Here is a 14,891-nt window from a genome sequence, read left to right as displayed (position 1 = left end):
ACAGTGAAGACAGGTAGGCCCAACTCCTTGGAAAGGGTTTTGTACCCTTTGCCAGCCTTGTGACCCTCCACGATCTTGTCTCTGATGGCCTTGGAATGCTCCTTTGTCTTTCCCATGTTGACCATGTATGAGTGCTGTTCACAAGTTTGGGGAGGGTCTTAAATAGTCAGAAAAGGCTGGAAAAAGAGATAATTAATCCAAACATGTGAAGCTTATTGTTCTTTGTGCCTGAACTACTTCTTAATACTTTAGGGGAACCAAACAGAATTCTGGCGGGTTGAGGGGTTGAATAATAAATGACCCTCTGGAAAAACTTTTCACAATTTAAAAAAACAAACAAAAAACAAAGAAATAACATTCTTTTTTGCTGCAGTGCATTTCACACTTCCAGGCTGATCTACAGTCCAAATGTCACAATGCCAAGTTAATTCCAAATGTGTAAACCTGCTAAATCTGCAGGGGGTTGAATACTACTTGTAGGCACTGTATGTAAACTAGAAACTTGGGCTGATAAATGGCAAATGAGCTTTAATGGGGATAAATGTAAGGTCATGCACTTGGGTAGAAGTAATAAGATGTATAACTATGTGCTTAATTCCAAAACTCTGGGCAAAACCGTCAATGAAAAAGACCTGGGTGTATAGGTGGATGACAAACTCATATTCAGTGGACAGTGTCAGGCAGCTGCTACAAAGGCAAATAAAATAATGGGATGCATTAAAAGAGGCATAGATGCTCATGAGGAGAACATAATTTTACCTCTATACAAGTCACTAGTTCGACCACACTTAGAATACTGTGCACAGTTCTGGTCTCCGGTGTATAAGAAAGACATAGCTGAACTGGAGCGGGTGCAGAGAAGAGCGACCAAGGTTATTAGAGGACTGGGGGGTCTGCAATACCAAGATAGGTTATTACACTTGGGGATATTTAGATTGGAAAAATGAAGACTAAGGCTAGGTTCACATTGCGTTAGTGGGTGATCGCTAACGGACAGCGTTGCACGGCGAAAATGTCGCAATTAACGCCGTGCAACGAGTCCGTTAGCGCACCCATTGACAGCAATGTAAATTTCGCCTGCAGCGCATCACTAGCGCGTGCCTTTTTCGGCTCGCGCTAGTGATGTGCCGTTCTTCTGTGACGCGCCTCGGACGCTGCTTGCAGCGTCCGCGGCGCGCCCGAGGTCCGTTCCCCGCTCTCGCAGATCGGGGATCTGCGAGAGCGGGGACGTTAACGCGACCCCTGAACGCGGCCCCTAAATAAACATTGCGTTAGCGCAATCCGCTAGCGCTAAACGGATTGCCCTAACGCAATGTGAACCTAGCCTAAGGGGTGATCTTATTTTAATGTATAAATATATGAGGGGACAGTACAAAGACCTTTCTGATGATCTTTTTAATCATAGACCTGAGACAGGGAGAAGGGGGCATCCTCTACGTCTGGAGGAAAGAAGGTTTAAGCATAATAACAGACGCGGATTCTTTACTGTAAGAGCAGTGAGACTATGGAACTCTCTGCCATATGATGTTGTAATGAGTGATTCATTACTTAAATTTAAGAGGGGACTGGATACCTTTCTGGAAAAGTATAATGTTACAGGGTATATACACTAGTCTGATTGCCGTATGTGGAGTCGGGAAGGAATTTTTTCCCCAATGTGGAGCTTACTCTTTGCCACATGGGTTTTTTTTTGCCTTCCTCTGGATCAACATGTTAGGGCATGTTAGGTTAGGCTATGGGTTGAACTAGATGGACTTAAAGTCTTCCTTCAACCTTAATAACTATGTAACTATGTAACTTGACAACAATGTGTATAGGGCATGCACTGTGTAAATGACTAATACTGTTAAAAATTAACTTTTATTAGAGTAATTATAAACGACCATCAAAAACATATAATGTCTTCGCAAGCAGCTAAAAGTTAGCTGACCTACAGCTGACTAATACTATAAACATGGGGTTTATACTGGGTGTACCTGGTTCACCCTATTAGCACCTAATTAAATCCTGCCTATCGGCGGCGGACGGCACCCTAACTTGAACACAAAATGGCAACCCCGCTCTGCGGCGGTTCTCCCTGATGACTCTAGAAGGCAACCAAATGAGGCAACCTATTACTCCAAAAAATACTACCTATTTCCAGACCTTCTAACGATAAGTTTGGGCCAAATGAGTCCAATATACACTCACTGGCCACTTTATTAGGTACACCTGTCCAACTTCTTGTTAACACTTAATTTCTAATCAGCCAATCACATGGCGGCAACTCAGTGCATTTAGGCATGTAGACATGGTCAAGACAATCTCCTGCAGTTCAAACCGAGCATCAGTATGGGGAAGAAAGGTGATTTGAGTGCCTTTGAACGTGGCATGGTTGTTGGTGCCAGAAGGGCTGGTCTGAGTATTTCAGAAACTGCTGATCTACTGGGATTTTCACGCACAACCATCTCTAGGGTTTACAGAGAATGGTCCGAAAAAGAAAAAAAATCCAGTGAGCGGCAGTTCTGTGGGCGGAAATGCCTTGTTGATGCCAGAGGTCAGAGGAGAATGGGCAGACTGGTTCGAGCTGATAGAAAGGCAACAGTGACTCAAATCGCCACCCGTTACAACCAAGGTAGGCCTAAGAGCATCTCTGAACGCACAGTGCGTCGAACTTTGAGGCAGATGGGCTACAGCAGCAGAAGACCACACCGGGTACCACTCCTTTCAGCTAAGAACAGGAAACTGAGGCTACAATTTGCACAAGCTCATCGAAATTGGACAGTAGAAGATTGGAAAAACGTTGCTTGGTCTGATGAGTCTCGATTTCTGCTGCGACATTCGGATGGTAGGGTCAGAATTTGGCGTAAACAACATGAAAGCATGGATCCATCCTGCCTTGTATGGAGCATCTTTGGGATGTGCAGCCGACAAATCTGCGGCAACTGTGTGATGCCATCATGTCAATATGGACCAAAATCTCTGAGGAATGCTTCCAGCACCTTGTTGAATCTATGCCACGAAGAATTGAGGCAGTTCTGAAGGCAAAAGGGGTCCAACCCGTTACTAGCATGGTGTACCTAATAAAGTGGCCGGTGAGTGTATATATAGAGAGAGAGATATAGAGATTATATATATATATATATATATATATATATATATATATATATATATATATATATATATATATATACTAGACTGTGGCCCGATTCTAACGCATCGGGTATTCTAGAATATGCATCATGTCCCCGTAGTATATGGACAATGATGATTCCAGAATTCGCGGCAGACTGTGCCCGTCGCTGATTGGTCGAGGCAACCTTTATGACATCATCGTCGCCATGGCAACCATTATGACATCTATGTCGATACTGTGCCCGTCGCTGATTGGTCGAGGCCTGGCGGCCTCGACCAATCAGAGACGTGGGATTTCCATTATGACATCATCGTCGCCATGCTGTGCCCGTCTCTGATTGGTCGAGGCCTGGCGGGGATGTGGGATTTCCAGGACAGACAGACAGAAAGACAGACAGACAGACGGAAAAACCCTTAGACAATTATATATATACTAGATTGTGGCCCGATTCTAATGCATCGGGTATTCTAGAATATGCATGTCCCCGTAGTATATGGACAATGATGATTCCAGAATTCGTGGCAGACTGTGCCCGTCGCTGATTGGTCGAGGCAACCTTTATGACATCATTGTCGCCATGGCAACCATTATGACATCTACGTCGATACTGTGCCCGTCGCTGATTGGTCGAGGCTTGGCGGCCTCGACCAATCAGAGACGCGGGATTTCCATTATGACATCATCGTCGCCATGCTGTGCCCGTCTCTGATTGGTCGAGGCCCGGCGGCCTCGACCAATCAGAGAGGTGGGATTTCCAGGACAGAAAGACAGACAGACGGAAAAACCCTTAGACAATTATATATATAGATATATAGATATAGAAGCGACAGGGGTGGGGAAATGTATTAAAGCAGCCAAAGTTCAAAATGGCAACAATATGAGGAAGGTATCTACAGATCCAAGAACCACCGCAATGTTAATAAGAAGAGACAGTCAGTAACCAAAGAATATGTCCTTAAATTTAAGTCGGGAGAGGAGGAGATATTAAGGGGCCTATATGTAACTGGCACAAACCATCCAATGTATGGTTCTTTTATTTGAGAATATCTATTTCCCACATCAAAAATATCCTTTTCTCTACCCATGGTCAATTGAGAAACTGCCTCCTGTTAAAGCACAGGCCTATCAGATGGTTTGTGCCAGTTAGATATAGGCCCCGTTCGGTGAGGGTTTGTGTATGGCATCAATGTAAGCATCATAACCTTGAAACCTTGTTGATGTACTCTACATCAATTGTGAGTATTGCTGTGTAGAAGCAGCTGTATAATATAAAACCAATGGGTCTGTTTAGAGCTAGTAGCAGCCCTGAATAGGTACTTTAACCCCAGACAGAACTATATATTAGTTTATTAAGTTGAATACAATCTCTAAGGCTCTTATTTTACTCTGCACCTGTTGTGAAATTGGATTTTGGGCTCCCCCGGTGGCCACTGGTGGAATTGAACTGGTGTGCATCATCCTCTCTGTTCACCTGTTTCCATCAGGATGTGGGAGTCGCTATTTAGCCTTGCTCCTCTGTCACTTCCATGCCGGTCAACATTGTAATCAGAAGCCTTTCTGTGCATGTTCCTGCTGCTAGACAACTCCCAGCTAAGTTGGACTTAGTCCTTGTTTGTTTTTGCATTTTGTTCCAGTTCACAGCTGTAGTTTCGTTTCTGTGTCTGGAAAGCTCTTGTGATCTGAAATTGCCACTCTGATGTTATGAGTTAATACTAGAGTCTTAAAGTAATTTCAGGATGGTATTTTGATAGGGTTTTCAGCTGACCATGAAAGTGCCCTTTCTGTCTTCCTGCTATCTAGTAAGCGGACCTCAATTTTGCTAAACCTATTTTCATACTACGTTTGTCATTTCATCTAAAATCACCGCCAATATTTGTGGGGGCCTCTGTCTGCCTTTCGGGGAAATTTCTCTAGAGGTGAGCCAGGACTATATTTTCCTCTGTCAGGATTAGTTAGTCCTCCGGCCGGCGCTGGGCGTCTAGGGATAAAACGCAGGCTACGCTACCCGGCTACTGTTAGTTGTGCGGCAGGTTTAGTTCATGGTCAGTTTAGTTTCCATCCTTCCAAGAGCTAGTTCGTATGTTTGCTGGGCTATGTTCTCTTGCCATTGAGAACCATAACATGCACCCCTCTCTGAGTTTAGAGGATAAGTGTGGTCATGTGAGTGTAAATACAGCAACAGCCTGTCTCTAAATCTGATGTGATATGTGCAAATGTTGGATCCACATATCAATTGCGATATGCAGGGAAAGGTACCTCGCGGGAGAGGTGTGTTGCATATAAGGACACACTGACTGAGGATGTGTGGGTGCTGCCGACCAATGTTGTGCTGGTGTGAATGTCTTATGAACATCTGCACAGGCGCTGTCAGGATATACTTCTAAGATCGGGGTCACACTTGCGAGTTCAATGCGAGAAACTTGCCCAAGTCTCTTGCATCAAGTCCCGGCACTGCCGCCAACACTCAGACCGGAGCGTTCAGCTGCATAGAAATACATGCAGCCGCACGCTCCGTTCCCGAGTGCCGGCAGTAGTGACTGGACTTGATGCGAGAGACTCGGGCGAGTTTCTCACATTGAACTCGCAAGTGTGACCCCCGGCCTAATATGGAGTGCGCAGGTGCTGCCGACTGCTATCTTCCCTGGGCGGACATCCCTGTCGCGTCTGCACAGGCACAGCCAGCTCTGTGATGATGCGTGCGCAGTATGACTCACATCAAGACACATCGGTCGATAAAAAAAAAAAAAGAAAACCCCTAAGTATATCCTTAACATAAGGCCATGAAGTAAACAACAATAAACCACCAAAAAAGGAACACCTTCACATAAGGCCAATAAAATCCACATAATCTTTATTAAACATTATAAAAACAATATAGGTATAAAGGTATATAACCACAGGCACAGGCAAGAAAAAGATGTGTAACCCCAGGTAGTAACCTCAAAATATGGTATATAGACAAATAACAATTATGTGTAAAAAAAAAAAAAAAAACACTGTGTGACCATGTACAATCAAAAACAAAAATGACAATAATATAATAATACAAGTGTATATAAGAAAACAGTAATGCAATATAATTACCAATAAAGTACTCCTGGGGACCCACCTCACCCGACGCGCGTTTCACACTGAAATGCTTCATCCAGGGGTGGTTGGGTACTGGCCAGCTATAGTATATATCCCTAAGGGCCAATAGGAAAGGTGCAAAAATCAAATTAGTAATAGGTACCTGCTGTGCAGGGACACGCAGACAGAGCAAATGTATGACACAATCCAACACTCACTGATACACATGGAACACCGATATCCCGGAAACAGAACGACCGCTGATATAAAAAAGCGCGCAGGCGCACACTGCCTGTATTACAAATGAATCCGTAGTTACCATATCAATGCGCGTGTGGCTCAAAACCGCCGACGTAACATCCGGTGCGGGCCCTCCAGTCATAGAAGGCGTTGGTATATATATATACCAACCCATACACCTATATAAACACTATAAAATACAAATGCTATGGACAAAGTCCAGTGACATACTATACACTATAATATTGACACTAATGATAAAAAAAAAATATATGCAAATATATGAAAAGCATATATATAAAAAAAAGTGGAAAGAAAGTGCATGGACACACAGCCACATAGGTTAGAACTAATGCCATAAAGAGATCCTATGGTGTAGGGATAAGCCATGCCACACTCTGTTCCAATATCCAACGATCCATTGTAAATATGGGAGCACCGAAGCTAAAGACCCTTTTAATACAAAAAAATATTAAAATTAGTAATTAAAAATAATAATACCAAGCTAAAAAGGCCAAGAACAAAAGACAGCAGTAGCTAGTAATGAATAATCCAATGCAACAAATACATGAACAGCCACACAAATGCTAAAAACTCAAGTTGGCAAAAAAGAAGCAAAACTATTGTGGTCATTCAGGCCAAGTGGTGAGTTGGTATCCAATTTAAAAATCCATCTAGCCTCCTTCTGTGCCAGCATCCTCTTCCAATTACCTCCTCTGAGTCCTACAAAGACTCTATAAATACCCTTGATACTCAATCCCTTAGGGTCACATCCATGAAAGGCCCTAAAGTGCCGTGGGATTGGTTTAAGTTTGTGGGGGTCATCTTCAGTCCGTGCCCACTCAATATCCAGTACATGCTCACGTACTCACCTACGAAGCTCACGTGTGGTCATCCCGATATAAATGAGACCACACGGGCACGTTACATGATACACAACGGCTTTGGTAGTGCACGTAATAGTGTGTTATTTGAAAAATCCAAACATTCTTACAAGCCACACACTTCCCACAACTAGTGCAGCCCCATTTAGGGCCCTTCGCCCCAAAGATGTAATTAGGACCAGGTCCTTTGTGGTAACTATGGACTAACTGATCCCTGAGATTGTGTGACCGCCTAAAGGTAATGTTGGGAGTTCTACTAATACATTTGGCAATTATCCTGTCCATCATAAGTATTGACCAATGTTTGGTGATGGCATCCCTGATTTCATCAATCCTTTACGAAGCATTTCAGTGCGAAACGCACGTCGGGTGTGGTGGGTCCCCAGGAGTACTTCATTGGTAATTATATTGCATTACTGTTTTCTTATATACACTTGTATTATTATTATATTATTGTCATTTTTGTGTTTGATTTGTACATGGTCACACAGTGTTTGGTTTTTTTTTACACATAATTGTTATTTGTCTATATACCATATTTTGAGGTTACTACCTGGGGTTACCCATCTTTTTCTTGCCTGTGCCTGTGGTTATATACCTTTATGCCTACATTGTTTTTATAATGTTTAATAAAGATTATGTGGATTTTATTGGCCTTATGTGAAGGTGTTCCTTTTTTGGTGGTTTAAATTTTTAAAATAATGAAATGTTCAATAATAAAACAGACAGTACAATGGGACCTCCAAATATAGGGGAAGGAAAACTGGCCAGCAACATATATGACAATAATTTATGACAGAAAGAACAGTCTAATATTATTGTATAACAAAGACCGACCTTGCGGATATGTTCATAAATGTACCACTCCCTTCTACAAAAAGTGCCCATAGCACTTTGAAGGGGAGGGGCAAACTTCCACATAAATATTATCCTATAAACTTAACAAGAGCATGATGCCCCATAAATAGACATCATCAATTATAAAGAATGTAAACTTTATTAGTATAGTACAACAATTTTTTTAAAATACCAGTAGTCAAACAGTATAAGTGTTGAGGATCGGTGAATGAACAATGGATAACTCCAGCAAAACCCACATTTAGCAAATGTAAAGGTGCAACCCAAAACGGCACATAGTGTAATACTTGGTTGTATAGGGCATAAGGGGCTTCTGGAATGTGGGGATAGGTGCTGATAATTCTATCCTGGACTAATACATAGTTACCAATAAGAAGTAATGGCCAGTAATCCTCTCCTATCTCAACCCACTCATATTGCACTTAGCCCATTCAGTGAAAAGATCTATCTATCCCCGAGGAAGCTCAGCACGCGAAATGTGCATCGGGGCTAATTATTGGACATACCCAGCAGTAAACCACACATGGGTAACCAAAACGTACGGCATTTTATATAGATAAATAGATAAAGGACAAATTCTTTGGTTACTGACCGTCACTTCTTCTTACTAACATTGCGGTGATTTTTGGATCTCTAGATACCTTCCTCATATTGTTGACATTTTGAACTTTGGCTGCTTTAATACAATTCCCTAACCCAGTCTGTTTTCACTCTTTAAAATGATATAGTATAGAAAATAAACAAAAAGTAGTTTAAAAAAGGTGTTGAAGAGTGTTAAAAAAAAAAAAAAAGTTATCCACTTTTTTGTAAAACTAAAAAAAAAATTTAAAAGTAGGCATATTTCGTATCCCCACATCCGTAAAAGGCAGATCTATTCAAATATAGCAGTGATTAGCCCTTTAAGATAAACGATACAACCACTTTTTTTTTTATTTTTTACAAAGTTCTGAATTTTTTGTAAGCCACTAAATCACCGGCTAAGAAGGTGCAGAACAAGATGGCAATCAAGACTAGAAAGGAGGTCTGTCCTCTTCAATGATGAGTCCAGTTTTTGTCTTGGATGCAGTGATCGATTGGAGAATGGTCTGGAGACTATGCGTGCCATGCCATGAAGAAGCCTTAACAAGAGAACGTCACATTGCTGAAACACACAAGGTTATGGTGTGGGGTGGCATAATGGGGGGCCATATCCAGACCCCTCTAATCTTCATTCCAGATACACTAATAACTCAGCCATACATTGATTTGAATGTGGAAGCAGTGGTATGGCCAATTCTTCAAAGTATCACAACAGCCGTTTTTCAGTACACACAACAACCCCAGGCAATATGTTGCTTTTGTTGCTATTGTGAGCAGTCTGCTTGGCCTAAACGTGCTCCCATGTCCTGCAGCGTCTATGGACTTTTCTCCCATCGAGTACATCTGAGACATCATTGGCTGGCAATTGTCAAGTGATATGGTAGATCATCACATTGTTTCGGGTAATTGCTCTCCCACCTTAGGAGGGAATTGGTGAATGTTGATTTCCTGCAGGTACAAGTTACCAGTGAACCTCCCTCAGTCTTTCTAATCAAAATGTCTAGAATAGGTAGAATTGTACAACTATATTCATAGATAAAACACAAGCTTATGGGGTTAAGGTTAAGTCTAGTGACAAACACTTTTGCTGTGCCCTGCCATTATTAAAAAGACATCATCGATATAACCGGCCGACATTTCAATCTTCTCAATACCCGATTCTCCATCAACATCATCAAATATTATGGTTTCCGCCAACCAGACCAAGAGAAAGTTGGCATAAGTGGGGCACAAGTGTCTGGGATATATTTTTGTGTTTTGGGAATTACCTGGATTTACTTTTTCCCCATTATTGTTGCTGAGATATCAATTGCAAAGGGAGCTGCCAGCAGAGATTTTGAAGATTTTCTTGCCAAAGTGTATTCATTGCAGCAGTACTTTCCTAAGATGACCATTAATAACCTCATTAATAGCTACTAAAGCGAGCAAGTGTATTTTTGCACAATGTGCTCATACTCGATACGGAAAAAATTGAGATGTTTTGAAAATTTTATTTCCATTTTCTTCATACAGTATAATTCCACATGTGTTAATTCATAGTTTTGATGCCTTCAGTGCGAATTTACAATTTTCATAGTCATGAAAATACAGAAAAATCTTTAAATGAGAAGGTGGGTCTAAATTATTGGTCTGTACTGTATATTACTAACAAGTTTTTAAATCCATTGATTTCCATAATTCCAGAACTTTTTCTTCCGGGTTTTGCAGTTTCAATATTGAGGAGTGTTGCTAGTTTGACATATTGTGGCTGGTCTCTGCTGCTGCTTCCAAAGTCTAGCATTGCTTGTCTGTCTGACATCATTTCAACAGCACAGCATCCAGTGAGCTGACTAATTGGCTGCCGCACTGTCAATGAGGATTGAGCGCCACAGTCAATCCAAGACATCGGGAGCAGTGGCAGAGACTAACCAGTGAACCCCAGGAAGGTAAGTCCACCACAGTTAGTTTCTATGGCAAAATGCAGCGATGGCCATATTTAAAAGGCAACAACCCCTTAAATTGTATTGGTCAGTTATTCTGTTAAGATCATGCTTACCAGCAAGGTGGTGCAAGCTGTGGATAGCCTAATGCTGGCCGAAACAGACAGTGGGTGAAGGAATGCTAGAGTGTCACCCTTTAACTACGATTTGGACTTCACTGCAGGAATTATCTGGGACACAGGAGTTATGTCGCGGACTGGCATTTTACACATTATCAAGTCAAAAATGATCCAGGTCATGCAAAAAAGTTAGGCAGGAAGTGGTTCAGGAGCAAGCCAACATCAATTTCTAGTAATGATACAATGTCTATTGAAAAATATATACATACATTTATTTATTTATTTTTTACAGCTAACTGGACCATGATCTCAGAGAAATATTTAAGATTTTCAAATTTTAATGCAAATGATCATGGTATCACATCTGATACCTTTGAAGAGCATCCCTTTATACCAGGCATACATCCAGTCCTTCTTAAGCAAGACAAATATAGCAAAAGGGATGGTGAACATCAAAGAGCACACAGAAGAAAGAAGCCATTTTCATGTTCACAATGTGGTAAATATTATGCAACAATATCTGATCTTACTAAACATCAGAGAATTCACAGAGGGGAGAGGCCATTTTCATGCTCAGAATGTGGAAAATTTTGTATAACAAAATACGATCTTACTAAACATCAGAGAATTCACACGGGGGAGAAGCCATTTTCATGTTCACAATGTGGGAAATGTTTTGCAGACAAATCAACTCTTGCTAGACATCAGAAAATTCATACAGGGGAGAAGCCATTTTCATGTTCACAGTGTAGGAAAAGTTGTTCTACTAAATATGAGCTAACTAAACATCTGCAAATTCATACTGGGGAGAAGCCATTTTCATGTTCAGAATGTGGGAAATATTTCAATCGGAAAACAAATCTTGCTAGACATCTGAGAACTCACACAGGGGAGAAGCCATTTTCATGCTCACAATGTGGGAAATGTTATGCAACAAAATCTGATCTCACTAAACATCAGAGAATTCACACAGGTGATAATTCATTCTCATGTTCAGAATGTGGAAAATGTTGCATAACAAAATATGATCTTACTAAACATCAGAGAATTCACACAGGTGAGAAGCCATTTTCATGCTCAGAATGTTGGCAATGTTTTTCAGACAAATCAGCTCTCATTAGGCATCAGAAAATTCACACAGGGGAGAAGCCATTTTCCTGTTCACAATGTGGGAAATGTTGTTCTACGAAATCTGATCTTACTAAGCATCAGCGAATTCACACAGGGGAGAAGCCATTTTCATGTTCCGAATGTGGGAAATATTTCAATCGGAAAGCAAATCTTGCTATACATCTGAGAATTCACACAGGGGAAAAGCCATTTTCATGTTTAGAATGTGGGAAATGTTTTACAATTAAATCACATCTTGTTACACATCAGAGATTTCACACAGAGGAGAAACCATTTTCATGTTCAGAATGTGGAAAATGTTTTAATTGGAAAACAAATCTTGCTTCACATATGAAAATTCACACAGGGGAGAAGCCATTTTCATGTTCAGAATGTGGGAAATGTTTTATAGAGAAATCAGATCTTGTTAGACATCAGAGAATTCACACAGGGGAAAAGCCATTTCCATGTTTAGAATGTGGGAAATGCTTTTTTTCAAAATCTGATCTTACTAAGCATCAGACAATTCACACTGGGGATATGCAGTTTTCATGTTCAGTATGTGGGAAATGTTTTACGCACAAATCCGTTTTAGTCTTGCATGAAAAGATTCACACAGGGAAGAAACCATTTTCATGTTCAGAATGTGAAAAATGTTTTAATCGGAAAACAACTCTTGCTACACATCTGAAAATTCACACAGGGGAGAAGCCATTTTCATGTTCAGCATGTGGGAAATGTTTTACAGAAAAATCAGATCTTGTTAGACATCAGAGAATTCACACAGGGGAGAAGCCATTTTCATGTTTAGAATGTGGGAAATGCTTTGCTGCAAAATCTGATCTTGCTAAGCATCAGACAATTCACACAGGTGAGAAGCCATTTTCATGTTTAGGATGTGGAAAATGTTTTAAGCACAAATCAGTTTTAGTCTTGCATGCAAAGATTCACACAGGGGAGAAACCGTTTTCATGTTTTAAATGTGGAAAATGTTTTAATCGGAAGACAACTCTTACTAGACATCTGAAAATTCACACAGGGGAGAAGTCATTTTTCTGATCAGAATGTGGGAAATGTTTTACAAACACATCAAATCTAGTTACACATCAGAGGTGTCATGCAGGGGTGAAGTAATTTTAATTTTCAAACTGTTGGGAAAATTTTCTTACATATTTCATTTTTTTGCTAACGGAAATCACACGGGTAGATGGCCACTTTCTTTTAAATCATTTACTTGGCAAATTGCACGAGTTAAAGTCAATGTAAATTCACATGTTGTCATACAAGAGAAATGGAAAACTGTTTAAAGCACTAAATGATTTTTGATAACAGATGTTAATTGGTAATTTCTTACATTAGTCATCAAACAATGGAAATAAAGCATCTATAATCTGATTGAGCACTTTATTAGAGACACCCATCTATTAAAATGTTGGACCTCCTATGCCTTTTCTAAGTGCAGCAATTTGTTGTCACAAAAAAAATGAAATGCATGAATTTTGGCCCATGCAGGCTGGATATCTTTTAGCATATGTGGCAAGAAATTGAATCTGTTTATTTCTTTAATTTCTCATTCAGACGTGAAGTTTCATCATTACTGTCATTAGAGTTTTGGTCAGAGTTATCAGTTTTTCTCAGATGAAAAAAAAGCTTAGTGCAATTTCCTAAGCTTTTTTTTATCAAACAATACATGAAAAAGAGAGAGCACACAAATGGCATCCAAGTGCTGTCCGATGTTTTCACAGTTCCATAGACTTGCATTGGTGAGTTTGATCCAAAATTATGATCTTTGTCAGACAAGTTTCTGTGCGTTTTGTGGACCATTCCGTCCAAGGAAAAAATTGGGGCATGTGTACTACCCCAGAAACTATAATGGATGTGAGTGTTTTTCATGAGTATCACGGATAGCACACAAGCGGGAAAAACTGAATGAGCTCTGGACACATCAGTTGGAGCATGAGTGGCGTTGCTTTTGCCTACAATGTGCACTGCCTGTTTATCATGGTGATTCTTCACATTCTCCTTTCACCCTTTTCGTTGTTATGTTCAATTTGTTTTTATTAATCAATTTTGAAAATACAAAAAAAAAACATACAACGAAATATATTATGATCAAATAAGTCACGCAGGACTTAACAAAACTTGTAATGATAACAATATTCATTCAGAAATATAAACAGGTTGCTCAACATTGCAGCTGCAAAAAAAAAAAACAACCTAAATTTTAATATCCGCAAATATAAAATTATTCGGAAAATTCCAACATAGAGGTTAGAAAGAGGGAAAGTGAAAAAAAAATAAAATAATTAAATAAATAAAACATTTTTAGGGAGGGTAGGAGGATTAGGAGGGAGAAGAGGGAAGGGAGAAGGGATATGGAAAAAGGGAGGGAAGGAAAGATAAGGGAAATTAGGTGGCAACCTTGAGGTAAGCACACAGCAAGAACCCAGAAACACCTCACAAGAGAAGGACCCATCTATTGGAATAGTTTATAAAAAGCCACTGAGTCCTGAAACACAAATCTATCACCGTGTCCAAAGCTTTCGACTGTGAGTTCTTCTATCCTACAAATACAAATATTAACCATCTCAGCAAACTATTCCAACATTAGGGGAGTATCAGTTGTTTTCCAATGTCTTGGAATCACTGAACGCGCTGCAGTTAAATAAAATCGGAGACTATCTTTCTTTTGAGAACCAATTGAAGAGGGAAAAACAGAAAGAAGAGCAATCTTAAGGTACCTTCACACGAAGCGACGCTGCAGCGATAGCGACAACGATGTCGATCGCTGCAGCGTCGCTGTTTGGTCGCTGGAGAGCTGTCACACAGACCGCTCTCCAGCGACCAACGATGCCAAGGTCCCCGGGTAACCAGGGTAAACATCGGGTAACTAAGCGCAGGGCCGCGCTTAGTAACCCGATGTTTACCCTGGTTACCAGCGTAAAATCTAAAAAAAACAAACAGCACATACTTACATTCACGTCCCCCTGCGTCCACT

The 14,891-nt window shown here is 40.6% G+C and overlaps 1 protein-coding gene across 4 annotated transcripts in view; it reads left to right on the top strand.

Annotated features, from left to right (window-relative positions):
- Positions 1-13,292, top strand: part of LOC143766194 (uncharacterized) — a 96,553-nt gene extending 83,261 nt beyond the window's left edge. For all 4 annotated transcript variants that reach the window (XM_077253676.1, XM_077253673.1, XM_077253674.1 and 1 more), the window contains exon 7: positions 11,076-13,292. In XM_077253676.1, the coding sequence (XP_077109791.1) occupies positions 11,076-12,952 (1,877 nt within the window). In that variant the 3' untranslated portion in view covers positions 12,953-13,292. The remainder of the gene's footprint in view (positions 1-11,075) is intronic.
- Positions 13,293-14,891: the final 1,599 nt, after the last annotated feature.

Source organism: Ranitomeya variabilis, chromosome 4 (genome assembly GCF_051348905.1).
Source record: "Ranitomeya variabilis isolate aRanVar5 chromosome 4, aRanVar5.hap1, whole genome shotgun sequence".
NCBI classification, from domain to species: Eukaryota; Metazoa; Chordata; class Amphibia; order Anura; family Dendrobatidae; genus Ranitomeya; species Ranitomeya variabilis.
This window is presented reverse-complemented; position numbering and strand designations above follow the sequence as displayed.